Source organism: Rhineura floridana, chromosome 11 (genome assembly GCF_030035675.1).
Source record: "Rhineura floridana isolate rRhiFlo1 chromosome 11, rRhiFlo1.hap2, whole genome shotgun sequence".
Taxonomy (NCBI): domain Eukaryota; kingdom Metazoa; phylum Chordata; class Lepidosauria; order Squamata; family Rhineuridae; genus Rhineura; species Rhineura floridana.
In genome coordinates, this window is record NC_084490.1 from 1,908,888 (window position 1) to 1,928,565 (window position 19,678).

The 19,678-nt window shown below is 48.1% G+C and overlaps 1 protein-coding gene and 1 long non-coding RNA gene across 2 annotated transcripts in view; one reads left to right on the plus strand and one right to left on the minus strand.

The window, feature by feature from the left end:
* Positions 1–74: 74 nt before the first annotated feature.
* On the minus strand, positions 75–18,717 carry LOC133366020 (uncharacterized). The gene is made up of 3 exons (XR_009758341.1): positions 18,567–18,717; positions 1,438–1,485; positions 75–148 (listed from the first exon to the last, which is right to left on the minus strand). It is a non-coding gene; the product is annotated as an uncharacterized LOC133366020 (long non-coding RNA).
* Positions 17,464–19,678, plus strand: part of FXR2 (FMR1 autosomal homolog 2) — a 33,879-nt gene continuing 31,664 nt past the window's right edge. The window contains exon 1 of the mRNA XM_061588641.1: positions 17,464–17,826. Coding sequence (XP_061444625.1) covers positions 17,776–17,826 — 51 coding nt within the window. The 5' untranslated portion in view covers positions 17,464–17,775. The remainder of the gene's footprint in view (positions 17,827–19,678) is intronic.

The window sequence follows — 19,678 nt, forward strand, 5'->3', positions numbered from 1 at the left end:
GGGAGTGGGTTGAGGGGCTGGAGGCGTCACGGAGGGGCTGCTGCCCACTTAGGATCCAGGACAAGGAGTCTTGTGGGAGCATGGGGGGTTCCCTTCCATTGGCAGCCAGCAGAGCAGCCAGATCCTCTCCAAGTGTCTCCAGCAATGCCTGGAGGGGCGAGGGAAGGAGAAGGAAAGAGAAAGTTTCACTAACTACAAAGAACCCCCCTCCCAACACTCATCCCAGGAACAGGACCTGCCCCTCCCAGTCTGCCCACCTAAACTTCAATGTGCTATGTCCCATCATGTAATATTTATCTCCTCCCTCCCAACTTTTCTCTAAGATGGGCTGTCCTGCTGAGTTCTCAGTAAGTAAGGCATGGGAGGGTGTATGGACTGGCTCCCTTGGGAAGGGAGTGAAGTCTGGTGACCAAGGCGTGAAGGGACTGTGGTCTTGAGCATACAGCTGGGGGGAAGGGGCTGGTTCGGGGCCCTCCACCCCTGGGTCCTCTACCTACCTGCGTTGAGTGGACAGGGGTCTGGGATGCCAGCGGCAGGAGAATGAGGAAGAGGCCGAGGGACGAGACCTTCATCCTTGTCCAAAAAATGAAAAAGAGTTTCTCTTTGGGATCTCAAGAGGGTGGGCTGCCTTGACTCTGGGGTAACCGGAGGGCTGGTTTGCTTGTGTCTGGCCTGCCCGCTTCCCCGGCCACAGCTCTTAAAGGGGTGCTCGGCCCACCTCCCTTGCCCATCTCCCTGGGCAACAGGGGCCACCCCCTGCTGACAGAGAGAGGGAGCCAGACAGGGGGGTGTTTTCCTGGGGGGTGACCCCCAGTGAAAGACACGCGTTGCCCAGGGGACAAGTGACGGGAAGGGGGGGACAAAGAAAGGTCAGGGAAGGGGTGGGAGGATGAGAGAAGCTAGGCTGGGCGGAAGAAAGAAAGAAAGAAAGAAAGAAAGAAAGAAAGAAAGAAAGAAAGAAAGAAAGAAAGAAAGAAAGGCTAAATGGATGAATGGTCAGGTGGTGAAAGAGCAAGCAAGGAGGGTGGGGAAAGGGTTGTCTGGAAATGCAGAAGAGAGAAATGCAAAGATGGCGTGGAGAGGATGGGGCATGTGAGGGAGACTGTTAGATAACCTTGCATTTTGGATCTACACCTCATCCCCCACCTCACCCCTCACCCACCCCCTTCCTAAATCCATCATCAGGAGGGGAATCCTAGGATTGCCAAGGAAACCTTCCCTGGGGCTGAGAAAAGGCCTGGCTGATTCTTGCTGCTCTCCAGGGAGGTTTCCCCAGCGACAGTCAAAAGTCACCCAGGGGGGCTGCAGGGGCCCTTCCAGGCTTCTCCTGAATGTTGTTAGAGGGCAGGGGAGAAGGGAGGGAATGGATGGGGGGGATCTCAGGGGTCTTTTCCCTGTAGGGAGTGCACAATGAGGAGGGGAGCAGGTGCAACATACCAGGACTTTCAAGCACAGTCAATAAGTATTATCCACGGGATGGAATTTCTAAAAAAAGAAAAGAAAATAGAGGTTAGATGTACGATGGTGAAAGGCTGTCTTGGATTCCTCCATTGCTTCTCAACCCCAGCAAAACTATATGGCCTTTGCAGCACTTCTGGGAAAGGTGGGACTTTTCTGAACCTCTAGGACAGGGGTAGCCCACATGGCGCTACTCCCATCAGCCCCAGCAAGCAAGGCCAGCAGGCAGGGATGATGGGAGTTACAGGGTCCCTCCAGACGGGTGTTTTATTGCAGATATATTCTGCAACTAGTTCTTGACACGATGACAGTGCATTAGTGGTGGGCTTATCCTGCTTTATTTGTTGCTCTGCGATACTTCCCCAACGCTACCACATTATGGCTGTCCAGAAGACAAAAAAAGTGGGACAAAAATAAACCATTTGTGATATAAAAAGTTATGAGATTTCAGCAGGAAGTTACGCGATATTCCTTGACTGGAAATGAAGGAGTATGTCAGCTCAAAAACCTTTGCAGGTACAAACAGTATTGGAAGCGGGATCACATGTGAGCACAAATCATCATGGATGTGCAGTAAAAAGGACATCTAGAGGGGCCCATATACAGTCCAATGGCATCTGGAATGACATCTGGAGGGCACCATGTTGGCTACCCCCCTATTCTAGGATGTACCATAATGCCCATTTTATGAGGATCAGCATCACTGCAATCCTATGCATAGTTTTTTTGAGACGAAGCTCCATTGAAATTAGTGGTCCTTGTTTCTGTCTACATAGGTTCAGCTTGTACCCACCACTGAGCTTCCAGAAAAGGTTTTCTGCCAGCTGAAATGCTGTTGCTAGATTTAATTAGAGATGCAGGCAATTGTGCAAAGAAAGTATTGCTGCTGTTGTGCAGTAGAAGCCTCATCAAAGAAAAGCAAAAAAGTAACCAGCCTCTGCTTGATTACTCCACTTGAACCAGAATGGAACCAGACTGCTGGCACTTAAAATTAAAAAGGTGGCAGAGCAGCTTTTAAACTGACTGAGGGGGAAAACCCGACAGGAGCTGAGAAAGGTCCAGTTTGGAATAAACCTCCCCCCTGGGATAAAAACCAAAGAAATGATGAAATTTTAAAAGGGGTAGGCCTAGAAGTAGGCATTGTGAGAGCAGGGGCACAGGATATAAATTCAGAAGAGCAAAATTACCACAGGCCTAACCACAAGTGCCAAAGACACTTGAAGAGAGACACTGCTTACAAGTGCCTGTACGCTAATGCTAGGAGCCTCCGAACCAAGATGGGAGAACTGGAGTGCTTGGTCTTAGAGAAGAGCATTGATATAGTGAGCATAACCGAGACCTGGTGGAATGGAGAAAACCAGTGGGATACGGTTATCCCTGGATATAAACTATATCGGAAGGACAGGGAAGGACGTATTGGTGGCGGAGTCGCTCTATACGTGAAAGAAGGCATTGAATCCAGCAAGCTCGAAACCCCAAAAGAGGCAGACTCCTCCACAGAATCGTTGTGGGTGGTGATACCATGCCCCAGGAGGGACTTAATACTGGGAACGATCTATCGTCCCCCTGATCAAAATGCTCAGGGAGACCTGGAGATGAGATATGAAATTGAGGAAGCATCCAAACTAGGAAATGTGGTAGTAATGGGTGACTTCAACTACCCGGACACAGACTGGCTGCATATGTGTTCCAGTCATGACAAAGAAGCAAAGTTTCTAGATATTCTAAATGACTATTCCCTAGACCAGTTGGTCATGGAACCGACCAGAGGGACGGCAACCCTGGACTTAATCCTCAGTGGGGACCGGGACCTGGTGCGAGATGTAAGTGTTGTTGAACCGATTGGGAGCAGTGACCACAGTTCTATTAAATTAAACATACATGTAACTGGCCAATTGCCAAGAAAATCCAACACGGTCACATTTGACTTCAAAAGAGGAAACTTCACAAAAATGAGGGGATTGGTAAAAAGAAAGCTGAAAAACAAAGTCCAGAGGGTCACATCACTCGAAAATGCTTGGAAGTTGTTTAAAAACAGAAGCTCAACTGGAGTGCATACCGCAGATCAGAAAAGGTACCGCCAGGGCCAAGAAGATGCCAGCATGGTTAACGAGCAAAGTCAAGGAAGCTCTCAGAGGCAAAAAGTCTTCCTTCAGAAAATGGAAGTCTTGTCCGAATGAAGAAAATAAAAAAGAACACAAACTCTGGCAAAAGAAATGCAAGAAGACAATAAGGGATGCTAAAAAAGAATTTGAGGAGCACATTGCTAAGAACATAAAAACCAACAACAAAAAATTCTATAAATACATTCAAAGCAGGAGACCATCTAGGGAGACAATTGGACCCTTGGATGATAAGGGAGTCAAAGGTGTACTAAAGAACGATAAGGAGATTGCAGAGAAGCTAAATGAATTCTTTGCATCTGTCTTCACAGTGGAAGATATAGGGCAGATCCCTGAACCTGAACTAACATTTGCAGGAAGGGATTCTGAGGAACTGAGACAAATAGTGGTAACAAGAAAGGAAGTTCTAAGCTTAATGGACAATATAAAAACTGACAAATCACCGGGCCCAGATGGCATGCACCCGAGAGTTCTCAAAGAACTCAAAGGTGAAATTGCTGATCTGCTAACTAAAATATGTAACTTGTCCCTCGGGTCCTCCTCCGTGCCTGAGGACTGGAAAGTGGCAAATGTAACGCCAATCTTCAAAAAGGGATCCAGAGGGGATCCCAGAAATTACAGGCCAGTTAGCTTAACTTCTGTCCCTGGAAAACTGGTAGAAAGTATTATTAAAGCTAGATTAACTAAGCACATAGAAGAACAAGCCTTGCTGAAGCAGAGCCAGCATGGCTTCTGCAAAGGAAAGTCCTGTCTCAGTAACCTATTAGAATTCTTTGAGAGTGTCAACAAGCATATAGATAGAGGTGATCCAGTGGACATAGTGTACTTAGACTTTCAAAAAGCGTTTGACAAGGTACCTCACCAAAGGCTTCTGAGGAAGCTTAGCAGTCATGGAATAAGAGGAGAGGTCCTCTTGTGGATAAGAAATTGGTTAAGAAGCAGAAAGCAGAGAGTAGGAATAAACGGACAGTTCTCCCAATGGAGGGCTGTAGAAAGTGGAGTCCCTCAAGGATCGGTATTGGGACCTGTACTTTTCAACTTGTTCATTAATGACCTAGAATTAGGAGTGAACAGTGAAGTGGCCAAGTTTGCTGATGACACTAAATTGTTCAGGGTTGTTAAAACAAAAAGGGATTGCAAGAGCTCCAAAAAGACCTCTCCAAACTGAGTGAATGGGCAGAAAAATGGCAAATGCAATTCAATATAAACAAGTGTAAAATTATGCATATTGGAGCAAAAAATCTGAATTTCACATATACGCTCATGGGGTCTGAACTGGCGGTGACCGACCAGGAGAGAGACCTCGGGGTTGTAGTGGACAGCACGATGAAAATGTCGACCCAGTGTGCGGCAGCTGTGAAAAAGGCAAATTCCATGCTAGCGATAATTAGGAAAGGTATTGAAAATAAAACAGCCGATATCATAATGCCGTTGTATAAATCTATGGTGCGGTCGCATTTGGAATACTGTGTACAGTTCTGGTTGCCTCATCTCAAAAAGGATATTATAGAGTTGGAAAAGGTTCAGAAGAGGGCAACCAGAATGATCAAGGGGATGGAGCGACTCCCTTAGGAGGAAAGGTTGCAGCATTTGGGGCTTTTTAGTTTAGAGGAAAGTCGGGTCAGAGGAGACATGATAGAAGTGTATAAAATTATGCATGGCATTGAGAAAGTGGATAGAGAAAAGTTCTTCTCCCTCTCTCATAATACTAGAACTCGTGGACATTCAAAGAAGCTGAATGTTGGAAGATTCAGGACAGACAAAAGGAAGTACTTCTTTACTCAGCGCATAGTTAAACTATGGAATTTGCTCCCACAAAATGCAGTAATGGCCACCAGCTTGGACGGCTTTAAAAGAAGATTAGACAAATTCATGGAGGACAGGGCTATCAATGGCTACTAGCCATGATGGCTGTGCTCTGCCACCCTAGTCAGAGGCAGCATGCTTCTGAAAACCAGTTGCCGGAAGCCTCAGGAGGGGAGAGTGTTCTTGCACTCGGGTCCTGCTTGCGGGCTTCCCCCAGGCACCTGGTTGGCCACTGTGAGAACAGGATGCTGGACTAGATGGGCCACTGGCCTGATCCAGCAGGCTCTTCTTATGTTCTTATGTTCTTACTCTGCTCATTTTCTGATTTCCTCCAGGCTAATTTGTCATAAACACACTTGAAAGCCTTGTTATCACCTCATTGCTTGTTGGGACAAGGAGTTAATCAGTTACCCTGGCAGTCCAGCAGATGACATCATCACTCCTGATCTGAGAAAAATCCTGGGGCTATTCTCCCCCTTCACTACACCACTGGGCACCATCTAGACTTGCCTCTACATTTCACAAAACAAAACAAGTCCATAGGAACGTAGGAAGCTGATGCACCCCATCCTGGCCTAAGCTTATTCCATGACTACAGATTTCATGGGAACTTTCAGTGGCGTGATAAAGGCTTTCTGCGCATGTTTGTTTGCCATGCTCCAGTGTTGCCTTATGGCATTGTAAAGGGGTGCTGAGCTGACTGCCTGTATGGGTGCGTAGTTGAAAGCCCCAACTTTTATCCATTGGAGGAGGAAGAGAATTGATGGGAGGCTGTAAAGTATAGAGTTGTGGGTTTTTCAATGGGACAGGAAAGTGGAGGTCTCTCCACAAAGTTGAGGCAAGAGTGTGCGCGCACATGACGTTGCCAGGAAGAATGATTTATTTATTTATTTATTTTATTTCATTTATATACTGCCCTAAGCCTGACGGCTCTCTGGGCGGTGTACATAAGAGATAAAAACAGCACAATATATAATTACAATAAATATAATAAAGTCAAAAACCAAAAACAAATAACAACAAAAAGCAAACAGCATCATAATACAACATAAAAAGTACAGTTAAAATACACTTTAAAAACAGATTAAAATACACTTTAAAATGCTCCCCCTCCACCTTTGTGCTTCTTTATTAATGGCACCACATCCACTAGGGTTAAGCAGTCCAGGGAGCTAATGAAATGGGGGACTTAACGCTCGTTAAGGCGCGCTGAGGGCCTGACTTGTCGCACCTCTTTGTCCGTCCATCAGACACACCAGGGGAGGCAGGACCTACATCTCCTCCCCCCACTTCCACCTCAGTAAAAGAGTTGTCCTTATTTCAATGGGGGGGGTATTAGCTAAGCAAATGGACATTCCTGCCTGAGATAGCCCGGGAGCTCCAGCAACAAGTGTCATGCTGGGGGCAGTCTCAGGCCCAGCAAGAGTAACAGCCCTCACCAAGGAACAGGCTGGGCTCCTCCTCAGCCTTTAGCACCTATGTGTCAAACAGAAATTTGATGGGTGCACCTCCTTCTCCCTGCCTCCCCTCCCCATATGCCCTTGCATTTCACCAGCCATTCTGCAGGAGAACATAAGAACAACAGAACAGCCCTGCTGGTTCACACCAAATGGTCTGGCATCCTGTTTCCAACAGTGGATGACAAGGGAGTCAAAGGTGTGCTAGAGGAGGAGAATGAGATTGCAGAGAAGCTGAATTAATTCTTTGCATTTGTCTTCACAGTGCAAGATGTAGGGCAGATCCCTGTGCCTGAGCTAACGTTTTGCAGGAAGGGAGTCTGAGGAACTGAGGCAGATAGTGGTAACAAGAGACAAAGTTCTAGGACTATTAGACAAAATGAAAACGGACAAATCGCTGGGTCTAGCTGAGGACTGGAAAGCAGCCAATATAACACCAATTTTTAAAAAGGGATCCAGAGAGGATCTGGGAAATTGCAGTCCAGTTAGCTTAATGTCTGTTCTGGGGAAACTGGTTAGAAAGCATTGTTAAAGAGAGAAGTTGCCAAGTGTACTGTATAGAGCAGGGGTGGGAAACTGTGCCAGGGGTGGTCCAAATGCAGCCCTCCAGTCCAGATCTCTCTGTTTGGCCTTGAGGGCACTCCCTTCTCCTGAGCCACACCCGTCTCCCCAGGCCACCCCTATCTCCAGCCCTGCTCTCACCTTCTGCAACAGCTTTTGCCTGGCTGGACCATGTCCTTGAACTGTGATAGCACCTCTCACCTGCCCAGGTAGAGAATGGAGAGGTGTGTGGCAGCGGTGGAGAAACATCTAACTTTTCTGCGGCTGGAACAGAGCGTACTGTACAAAACGGAGGCAGATCTGTTTCTCTACCTGCTTTTACCTCTGGATCACCCACCACCAGCACGTGGCCCCCAGAAAGTTTCCCTTGAGGTGATGGTGCTGTCCGGCTGAAAAATGTTCGCATCCCTGAAACAGAAGTACGAGTCTTGCTGAAGAGGATAGTGATGTCACCACTAAAGATTGGGGGTTGACCCTAATATCTGGTCCCAGACTGGCAATACCTTTAAATAAACAGCATCCATAGAGTGGCAATCCCCCTAAAATAACGAAGCTGTGGATAAAGGGGATGCTCCCCAACAATTCTCTGAACAAAGAACAAAATCTTCACACTTATTTTGGCATCTGACAGCAGGGGTGTAGTTGTCCAGGGTCACAGGGGATCATACACCCTTTACATTTGGTGGAGCAGAGTCCTTATGTACAAGGCAATCAGCATGAAAGGACAGTATGTTAGTCACTGAGAAGAGCCTTCTCACATGCTTCTTAGTCGTTTCATGCTGATTGGGGCCAATCAGAGTGACAGGAGGTGAGTGAGAAGACTCTTCTCAGTAGCTAATACACACCTCCCCTTTCATGCTGATTGGCTGTTAGGGGAAGTGAGCTTCATGGCAAAGTACCTTGGTCTCCCAAATCCTAGTAGCGTCATTTGGGAATTCTTAAAATCAAAAGGTTTCTGGCAATATTCAGCCCACAGAAAAAAAGAGATGGGGGGCACTATGCACACAGCAGTTTTATTCTGGTTCTATAATTACAGAAGAGACAGGGAATTCTGGGGGCATGGCTATGAGGGACTGTAGTATAACTATACAAAATGAGTTATACAATGCAATCAGAATTCAGTTACAATGCCTGCTGGAATTAAAAAAGTCTTCAGTAGGCGCCAGAAGATCAACAGGGAGGGACCCGTCTGACCTCAGCTGGATGAGCCGTGCATTGGAGCCATGGGGGACCACTAGCACTGAATCCCCAGAAGATCTCAGCGATTGGGCAGGAACATAAGAGATCAAGCAGCCCCTGAGATATCCTGGGCCCAAGTTGTCCAGGGCCCACCTTTTAAATTAACACAAGAGCCTTGAGCCTGGTAGCGTTTGGGTAGCCAGTGCAAGCTTTTGAGCACCGGAGTTATGTGCTGGTGGTAGTTTGTCTCCACCAACAGTCTAGCTGCAGCATTTCACACTAGCTGGAGCCTCCGGAGAGGCCCAAGGTGTTGAGAAAGACCTTTATCTGCCTGAGCCACCAGGGAGCTGCTGCCAGTCAGGAAGGCAATACTGGGAGAGATGGAGAGGCCCTGTGTTCTGTTTAAAAGCCATCTAAGCCAGTGGTCCTAGCCACATCTTGTGGCAGCCAATGATGTCAATGAATTTAACACATTAATGATAGGGGAAGGGCTTGGGGTGGCCAGGAGGATTGCATGGAAGGGGCTGAGAAACAGGACTCCCGGGTTCTTTATAATTCCAAGCTCTTTCCAATCAAGCCAGGAAGACAAAAGAAAGGCTTCACATGACGTGGTCTTCACCAGAAGGGTGTCTCGGGGACACAACTCATCCCTCTCCCCACCCCCAGCTCTCTGTGCCCACTTGATGGCTAAAAATAAATACTTTGACCCTGTGTGTTCACAACCTCTGCTCTTGGCAAGGAGTGACGGTAGCTGTGGTGGTGAATGGGTATCCTCACATAAGGGGGGTAACGGGGTGCATTCCTGGCCGAGACCTGGGGGGTTCCCTTGCCAACCTCAGCATTCAGGCCTCACTGGGTTGACGTCATAAGAAGCCCTGCCTAAATAGAAGTTTGGGGGTGAAAAGCCCTGTTGAACCTACCGCACTACCCCCTTTTTGTCCATTCCGCAAAGTCTGGGTTCATGGGACCCCCAACACTGATGGATGCAGCATCTGCGCTTTGGCTTGCTTGTTTAATATCTGGAAATGAGTGCCTGGTGTCAGATAAATGTTATGCCGCATGTGACTGGCTGTGGCCGCATCATTGCACAATGCTATAGTTTCCTGTTTATGGAAGAGGCAGCAAGGAATTGAGATAGCTGGAAGTGTGAAAAGCAAACTTCTGAAGCCTTTCAAAAAGTAAATAAATCCAGAGATACTTCAGGTAGATATAAGGAAATGAGGTCTTTGAGAACAGAGCAAGATACGTGGTTTGACAAGAGCTTCCCTCCTGATATTGTGTTGAATTCAAAACCATTTCTGAAAATTATGATTTAGCTGAATCACACATTTGGGTGCTAAACATGAAAGCAATGAAAATGTGCGCCATTCACTTAAGTCGACCCCTTCTCTCGCCTTTCCACTGCTATAACCACTTCCCCTTACTTTCTTCTCTAAGAGCTTACAGATTCAAGCATCCAGGAAATCCCATCCTCCCAACTGCCCGAGCTCTGTCCATATTTTTGAGCTGTCATATGTGGGCTTTATTCTGTCCTTGAAATCATCAGGGCCAGCAATTGTATAAGCAACCCAAGAGGTCACTTGGGAGTAGAGGACAGCAGGTATTTGTTACTTTGCAAGAGAAGCACAACCCAAGAGGGCCATCCCATGATCAGTGGCAATGCCACAGAAGATTCTGTGGTACATTCCTTTTCAATTGCATGGTATAGTTGCTGAGGGCTCATCCTAGCTACATTCCGCTTAGGGGCAGCTTGGAGCCAGGGGAAGCTAGGAAGCTGCCTTATACTAGGGCAAATTATTGGTCCATAAAGCCCAGCGTTGTCTGACTGGCCCTAGAATCTTCAGGCAGAAAGAGCCCTTTCCCAGCATCTGCCACTGTGACTGGATCCCTTATGGATATTCCAAATATTGAACCAGGGACCTCCTGCATGCAAAGAAGACGACCTACAAATGGCTGAATCCAACCCCAGTCTGAGGAACAGCAGTGGTTGCTCAGAATTAGTCTGTTTATTCCTATTGCACAAGTTCCTTCCAGGAATGAACTCTGTTACTGAAAATAAGCCTCTTAAGTTGTGGCTAAGCTTGAACCCTGCTTGAGAGGAATATTTGGGTTCCTGGGTCTGCGCAGTGCAACACAGAGCAGAGCTGCAGACGGTGCATGCAGTAAGCAGAGCATAAGGGGGCCAGGCATGGTACAAAAACCTTGCTTGCACTGGGGGTTGATTCTCTTTGAATTTGTGTTTGGCCCTCCCTATTCTGAACATAAGAAGAGACCTGCTGGATCCGACAAAAGACCCATCTAGCCCTGCATTCTGTTCCCACAGTGACCAACCAGATCCCTATGGAAAGCTCACAGTGAGCAATGAATCCTGTGATGAGCAATGAATAAAGTGCAGTGGCCTTCAACAAAGGGTTGCTTAAAAAACAGACATCTTGGGGCAGGGACGAGGACAGCATGGAAGATGCCACATTCTTGCTCACTCCCATTGCGCCCGGCCCTGGCACTGTGCCCCATCCCCTAAAACACCATCTGATTTATGGGCAGTGTTTAGGGGGAAACCATAAAGAGTTTTTACGGAAGAGACAAAAACAGGCGCAAGCGATCAGCCAAAGAGAAGGTCAAGGGGAGGTTCCCACTCTCACATGCCAGCTGGTGTGACTCTCTCCCAACCTACCTCAGAGACCCAGCTTTGGAGAGAGGTGATAGAAGAGGAAGCCAGGCTTTTGGGGTGTGTCTGAGAGCCACATGATCATGACATAAGATTTACTTTTTGTAAAAGGCTGAGGGCAGCCAACCTAGAACTCCTGGCTCCCATAACCCCTTCTATATACCATTCTCCCCCCAGAGAACCCTGCAATTCTGACTTGTTCTCCCCTTCATCCATTCCAGGACACCCCACCTCTCCTGAACCCTGAGCCCAGAAATGCTGATTTTCACCCATCCCCTTCTCTCATTCACTACAACAGCTTATTCCTATCTCAGTGGCTGGGACAGAACCATGGACTCTCTATCTATCAATCTATTGATCTATCTGTTTCCCTGAGATGAATTATTGATTGTAAATCCATCAGGGCACAAACCTATAATCTTATACTTTGTAAAATGATTTGCGTGTAGGTGTCAAAACCATCCCCATCAAATAAGGGTGTTTTTCCAGAGAACCCAACTCCCATCCCTGGCTGAATGCCTGATTAGACTCCTCCTCTCTCTCCGCCCTGCCACCAAGACCTCATTGCCACAAAGTGCAACTTCACACGTGGCCACATTGTCTCCTTGTCTTCAGCGACAGCCATATCACCCATGCCACATATGAAGCAACGATTATGAACAGGAACGTGGGAACCTGCCTTATACTTTCCAGCTATCCAAAAGAGGCATCTTGCTGGCCACCGTGAGAACAGGATGCTGGACTAGATGCTGCGGGTTGGGGTCCCTTTTGGCCTGATCCACCTGCAGGGCTTTGTTAAATCTTCTTCTGCCTGGTGCCAAAAATATATATCTGTGTAGGCACCAGGTGGGCCTCCTTGTGGAGAGAATTCTGTAAGTGGAGATCCACAACAGAGAAGGCCCCTCAGTTTTCGTCAAATCATGGTGCCCCCCCATCTGTAGCCTTCTAAAACCAGCAGCTAAGGGAAGCATCACAAAACAATAACCCCATCCTCTCCCCACCAAGATAATCTGCGCACCAGGGAGGGGGACGAGACAAATAAGGGAGAAAATGTTGAGGGGGGAAGGTGATGTGGAATATAGGAAGGAACACAAGAAGATGCCCTCTACTGAGTCAGGCCTTTGGTCCATCCAACTCCGTGTTGTCTGCACTGACTGGCAGTTACTCTCCAAGGGACATTCCCAGCCCTACCTGGTGATGCCACTTGGGATTTAACCTGGGACCTTCTGCATACAAAGCAGATATTCTGCCACTGAGCTACAGCCCTTCTTAATTCCTGGGGAAATTCCTGGCCTTTCATTTGCTATTCTTAAACTCTTTTGAGGGTGCTTCCAGGTGAGGGCTTAATATTGCCAATGGGTCACTGAGATATCGCAGATGGGATGTTGGCAACAGGTTTGTGAAAATAATTTGAAAAACATATTTCTCAGGGAAAGTTCAAACTAAAATGGCGGAAAAATATGGGCTGGCATTTTGATGGCAAAAACATTGTGTGAATGGTACAAAAAACCTGCATGCATGTGGAGCACCTGCCCCATTGTAACCCATCTGGAAATTCTCAGAAGGGGCAGTAAATTAGAATTATTCAGTGCCATAGATCTGTGGTTTTCAAGTGTTCTACCTTCGGTAAACCCTTTCCTTGCAAACCCCCTTCACATGGCATAGGATTCTGGTGGCATGTTCCATTTGATCAGGTAACCTCCCTGGTAGACTGTGGGGATGCTGTGGATAAAATATACCTTGACTTCAGCAAGGCTTTTGAGAAAGTGCCCCATGATATTCTGATTAGCAAGCCAGCTAAATGTGGGCTGAAGCCCCTTCCAACTCTATGAATCTATGATGCATACTCAGTTCATATAGTGCAGTGGCCAGCTGCCTCCCAGGGAATGTGTCCTCCATGTTCCTCCTCTCATTGAGGAGCCCATCATAAGCTATCAAAGGACACCAAAGTTCCCTGGAATTTGATTTGGAAAGTCCATTAGATCCCTGGATTGAGCATATTATGCCTGTCCTTCAGCCAAATATCCCCTTTTCAGGCCCAATTCAAAGTGCTGTTTTTGACCTTTATAGCCCTCTTTACAGCTTGGAGCCAGGGAACCCAAAGGAACCCGTTTCCACATGTGCTTGCCTATACTTGGAGATCTTAATCAGATGTCCCACCACCCCCACAGCTATCTAAGATGCAGCAGTTGGTTCCTGGGGAGGGGGACTTTTCAGTGGTGGCATCCTAGCTCTGGAATACTCTTCCCAAAGAAGCTTGCTTGAGACCCATCACAATGTCTTTTTGACACCAAGCAAAAACCTCTATTTCTTCAGGCTTTTTATTGTTATTAATTAATTCATTAAATTTATATCCCACTATTTCTTCCAGAAGGAGCCCAGGGCGGCAAACAAAACACTAAAAACACTCTAAAACATCTTAAAAACAGTCTTAAAATATATTAAAACAAAACATCTTTAAAAACAAAATGTCTTAAAAAGCACTTCCAACACAGATGCAGACTGGGACAAGGTCTCTACTTAAAGGGCTTTCTAGCTTTGATCTGTTTTATTTGCATGTTGCTTTTGTAGAGTTGCTGCTTTTACCTTATTTAAAAGCCACAATTTTAGCCTGATAAACGTTTTACTCCACTCTGGATTTCATTTATTTTATGGCGTTACTGTTAATACCAATTGAATCCAGACTGGTTCGTAGTTTGGGGGTCCTTTTTGACCCTTCCTTGTCTCTTGAGGCTCAAGTGGCCTCGGTGGCGCGGAATGCGTTTTACCATCTTCGCTTAGTAGCCCAACTACGCCCCTATCTGGACAGTGACGATCTCGCCTCTGTTGTTCACACTCTGGTAACTTCTAGATTGGACTACTGTAATGCGCTCTACGTAGGGCTGCCCTTGAAGACCGTTCGGAAACTTCAGCTAGTGCAAAACGCGGCAGCCAGGTTGTTGACGGGGACCCATTGGTCCGCGCATATAACACCTGTCCTGGCCCGCTTGCACTGGCTACCTATTTGTTTCCAAGCCAGATTCAAGGTGCTGGTTTTGACCTATAAAGCCTTACATGGTGTGGGACCGCAATGTCTGATGGAACGCCTCTCCCGCTATGAACCTACCCGTTCACTTCGTTCAGTATCTAAGGCCCTCCTCTGGGTACCAACCCATCAGGATGCCCGGAGGATTGTTATTAGATCCAGGGCCTTTTCTGTGGTGGCCCCCGAACTATGGAACAGCTTACCTGAGGAGATACGCCTGGCGCCTACGGTACTTTCTTTTAGGCGCCAGGTTAAGACCTGCTTATACTCCCAGGCATTTTAACGTTCATGTTTTATATTCAATGTTTTTTACTCTACCTTGTTGTGACCTTGTATGTTTTATTGTAACTTTGTATTTTAACTCTGCTGTTCACCGCCCAGAGAGCTATTCGCTATGGGCGGTCTATAAATAAAATAAAATAAATAAATAAATACCATAGTAATAATAGAGAGCTTGCAGTGTGAAGGGATGGGCACTAGATGGAGCTCTGGCCTTTAGGAAAGAGGTTCGTGGGATGAGCATTCATGGTCCCATGGGTCAGCATCAGTTTTCAACAGCCTGGAGCACATGAGGTGATACTGAAGACGAGAGCACTTCTGAGCATATGTAGAGTGCCAAACTGCTGTTACCACTGAGATGCCATCATGATTCACCAGGAGCATCTTGGTCAGAAGTTCTGACTTGTATGCAATTCCTGAGTCTGAACACCTTTTTGTCTTTAAAAATTTGGGGAAAGGGATGAGGGAGGTCCTATCAGGGTGTGCCACAGAAACCTGGGGAAATAGTTTAATTAATGACACAATTGAGAGCAGAGGCAGATTTATTTGTTTATAGAGGGCTGGATGGAAACCTAGGTCTCACCTACATGACATTATTTAAACTTGTTTCAAAGTAGTATAACTGGCATGACTTCCCCAAAGGAACTCCAGTTTGGCAAGGGATCTCTTTAGTTGGAGATCCCCTCACTCCCTCAAAAAATTACAGTTCTCAGGGGCTCTTGGGAGAGGAGCCATGACAGTTGGACCACTGGATTGACCTTCCAGGCTCTTTCTTGTCTTCTGTTCAGTGTCACGTCAGATACTTCAGCCTTACTCTTTATGCATTTACAGGTTGACTCAGTAAAGGCCTGTACCCAAAATAAGGATTACTGTGACTGGTGAGCCACTGTTTGGTGTGAGGTAGTTACATGTCAGTGATGGCATCACTACCATGTGGCCGCCATTTTATGAAAGATGATAATATTTATCAAACTGCCTGAGGAGAATGTGAATGTCATCAGAATGCCAAGTTCATGAAATCTCCTCATGACTGCCACTTTGTATGAGCTAACTTCTTCAGCTACTACAGCCATCTCTCTCACTTTGTTCAATGCATCCGCACTTTTTTTTTTTTTGCATTATGTGGACTTTTGAATGTGTTCAGTGCCAAAATACCATCTAAATGGCAGAATTCCTGTTTGGCTTATACAATAAAAGCTCAGACGTCTGCCTCAAATGTTGAGATTCTGAAGAGAAAATATGGATGACAATGTAAAGGTTTGCGGCATCCCCTACATAAAAAAGAAGACTGGGTTGTAGATAAGTGTCCTGTTTGAAGGCTTCCTTCAAGAATGCCTACAGGGATATGGCTACCAGGAGACTTGCACACTCTGCCTACTTCCTACCAGAGTATGACACATGGAGATTCATTTGTGAGTTCAGGGCCACCTTTTTGTGTGAGGTAAATTCCAATGTCATCTCATACATCATGGCTCTTTGGTTTTAGAAAGGATTTGCGCATTTTTGTGACCTCCTCACTTATACATCGACTTCTGTGTTGTGTGTTGCCATCAAATAATGGACATTTTGTGAAGTTGCGTTGACCTGTGTGTGAAATTGCCATACTGCCGAGGCAATTTGTGATTTGGCTTCACGCCAACCATTTTGATTTGATCCTCTTGGTGTGGTGTTACCCCACAGTCAGAGTATCATCATTATTTTATGAGAGATCTTTCACAGTTGTGCTAATATTTGGATAAGAAGTGTCCTGGGACAAAAGCTGGTTTCATGGCTGGTCTATTCTTGCACTGGTAAGGAAACAGCACTGAGGTACCACAAGACTCTTTGGTTGTTTATTATTTACTTATTTATTAAATGTATATCCCGCTCTTCCTTCTAGTAGTGTTTACACTGAGATAAAATATATTGGTCAATCTGTTCAACAGCAATACCATTATCAATTTATAGTAATTTCCCCCAAACTCAAAACGGTTGTGGGATAGCCTCGAACCTACAGCTCTGTGAAAAGGGACAGAGAAAAGGTCTCTTGCAAGGGGCTGGGCGCGTAAGAGTTTGCCTCTCATGAGTGACATTCAAGCACAGCGGACTAGGGAGGCAGGCGTTCTCCCGCATTGGCCCGCTACGCGAGAGCGACTGGGACCCTCCAAGTGTCTGAAGGGAAAAGAACTTCTTTCCCCTCATATGACCCGCCCTATCGATTGACATGAACAGAAAACCAATCAAGGAAGGAGTAGAGACAGATTGGTGGGCGGGACTCTACATGGGATAAGACGTTTTCAAGGCGCCGGGCGTGCCTCCTCATCGTGCAAACGCCAAGCGACCCTCGAGCGCCGAGGAGAGAGGTCCGCGAGCTGCATGAAACCGTTAAAGGAAGAGGGCGTGTTTACGTCAGAGGGAGGGAGGCGATAAACCATCCTTAGGGGGACAGGGATGCCTTCATGATTGGCCAGCAGAGGCGGGACTCTCCCGAACCACGCTTTGGGGTTGGCCAACGCTCGAAAAGCCTGCTACGCCTGCGCGAGGGGAAGGCAAGCAGCTGTGATTGGCGTCTTGAGAAACCCCGCCTTTCCTTTTTCCATTGGTTTGTTGAGGAACGAGGAGGGGAGGAGCGTGAGGAGAAACAAGAGAGCGAAGTTGTTTTGAGTGGTCACCGTAGAGAGGCAGGCGCCGCCGCCTACCCGCTTGGGCCTTCGGCGCGAGCCTCGCCGGCGATTGGCTAGGAAAACGGGCGAAGGCGACGCTCGGGGGGTGGGTAGGTGGAGGGTGGGTTGGAGCCCTCAGCGCGCGGTGGGCGTGGCCCGACGCGAGGGGAGGAAGGCGCCTCCTCCAGCGCTCGCGCGCACGCACACATTCACAGGCAGAGGCACGCGCGGGGGGTGGGGTGGGAGGGGGAGCGTTCGGTGAGGGGAGGTCTCGCGCACGCGCGCTCTCGCTCCTTCCCTTTCCTTCCCTCTCTCTCTCTCTCTCTCTCTCGGCGCCGGCCGCGGCGGGTGGGGGAAGCCGCCGGAGGAGGAGGAGGAGGAGGAGCGCGGAAGGGCGAGCGGAGTTGGGCCGCGCCAGGCCGCGCGGCTGGGGCCGGTCACGGTGGCGGAGCCGGAGGAGGCCGGGCCCCGCCCCGCCCCCATCCCCCCAGCGGCGGCGGAGGCGGCACAAGCGCGGAGCGGCGCTTCCCCCTCGCCTTCCTCCTTGGCGGCGGCCGCCTCCTCCCCAGCGGGGCCCATGGAAGGCCTGCCCGTGGAAGTACGGGGCTCCAACGGGGCCTTTTACAAGGTGAGGAAGGGTGGAGGGACAGGCGTTGCCGTGGAGACCGGGGGTGGGCGGGGCCGAGCCGTTGCCATGGAGATCCCGGGGAGGGTGTGAGTGTGGGCGAGTGTGTGCCTTTGAGACCCTGGCCGGGCGGCGGGGGAATGATGGAGGAGGAGGAGGAGAGTCGTCGTGGTCCCAGTCCCAGGACAGACTGGCTGGACGGGGTTGGGGGAGGAGGACGAGGGGTGTGTCGCCCTCAGGGTGAGGAGGGGTCCTCTTTACTTGGCATAACGCATTTGTCAGAAGAGCAGCGGGGAGAGGGGGAATGGGATATTTCCTGGGGGGGGGACACCCTGGGGATGGGGTGTAAGAGGTGGGATGGGACTTATGGGAAGTAGGGCCGTGACAAAGGGGCAACTCGAGGTGTCGCGCAGGTGACGATGTGACTGGTGGGGGGGAGGCGGCGGGCCGTGGCCCAGCATGGGAGGGGGGGAGGAGGCACAAGGTTCAAGTCATGCATTGGAGAGCAAGGGACTGGGTAGACCGGGCGTGTGTGCCTTGAGGCGCCTGTGAGCGGTGGTATGGTCACTGTCTATGGGTAAAAGAGTGAGTGTGATATTTTTGCCTTGCCTTTGCAAGGCACAATGTAGGGCTCTCCTCCCTTCCTCTCCCTGACAGGGTGGTCAGGGTCATGAGCATGTGGGTAGTGGGGTTTTGGGGGGGGAGGCGTCTTTTCTGCCACTTGAGTGTTGTGCCACACTTACCTGCTATTTTTATTTTAGCCTCCTCCTCCTTCTCCTCCTCCATTGGGCCCATGGTTTGAGTTCCTTGCCCCTTCCCACATTCGAAAACCTGCCTTTCCTGGTAAGGTATTCCCTCTAAAATGAAGTACCTTGAAATGCCATGAGCTCATTAGTCAGCAGCCCTACAGCAGGCAGCAATATATTTATATCCCAGTGCAATTGAGTTTAGTGTTCTTTTATTGTGTAAGGAAATAAGGATGTGAGATCTTGTAACTGTATCTGTTTGCTCCTTGATTGGCACCGCCACATGTTCCTTCTAGCTACTGGCTCTATCTCCCAAGTGCTGCTTCTGCCCAGGTGGTGGAAGTATATGTGTTATGGGGGGAGGCACTGCAATTCTACTCCTCATTGAAGCTACAGGATCCCATCTGAAGGGCTCTCCTGCCTTATAAGGGAAGGCTGTGGTTGAATTTTTAAGAAGCAGGTGCTCCTAAATAGGGGCATAACCTCATCTTGGAAAGTTCCAAGTTCCATGCTTGACTTCTGTAGCTTAAAGGGCATCAGGTAGGACAGTCAGGTGAGACCTCTACTTGATCATTGCTGATGCTCAGGACAGACAGTATTGAGTGAGGCCTGGTGGTTTGGTGCAGTATGAGACAGCTTCATGTGTTTATACATTCACATGTGTTATGAGGCAAGTGGAGTAGGAGGTCGAGTCTCCATTAGTAGGGTTAGTATCATCCTCTCTCGCTATAATAACATGCCAAGTTACTTCAGATGCATTTTCCCAATTAATCCTGATAGGGAAGTAATCGTCCATCTGACTTGCACAAGGCTGGGTGCAGCAGAGATCTCAATCTGCTTCCCAGATTCGAAGCCTGCACATTGCAGTTTCCTACCTTTGAGCATCCAATATTCAGTGGAATTTTCTTTAGTGGGCTAAATACAGTTCATAATTGTAACAGGACCTTCATTTCTCAAGCAACTTATGGTGTCTCCAACATGGAACCAATTTCATAAGAAAGTCCTTCCCAAGCTCCAGTTTGGCTGAGCAGCTCCAGAGCGGCACTTTTTCTCCCTTCAGCATGGAGTGCTACTTTTTCTAGGAATGGAGGATTTCAGCTCACTGGACC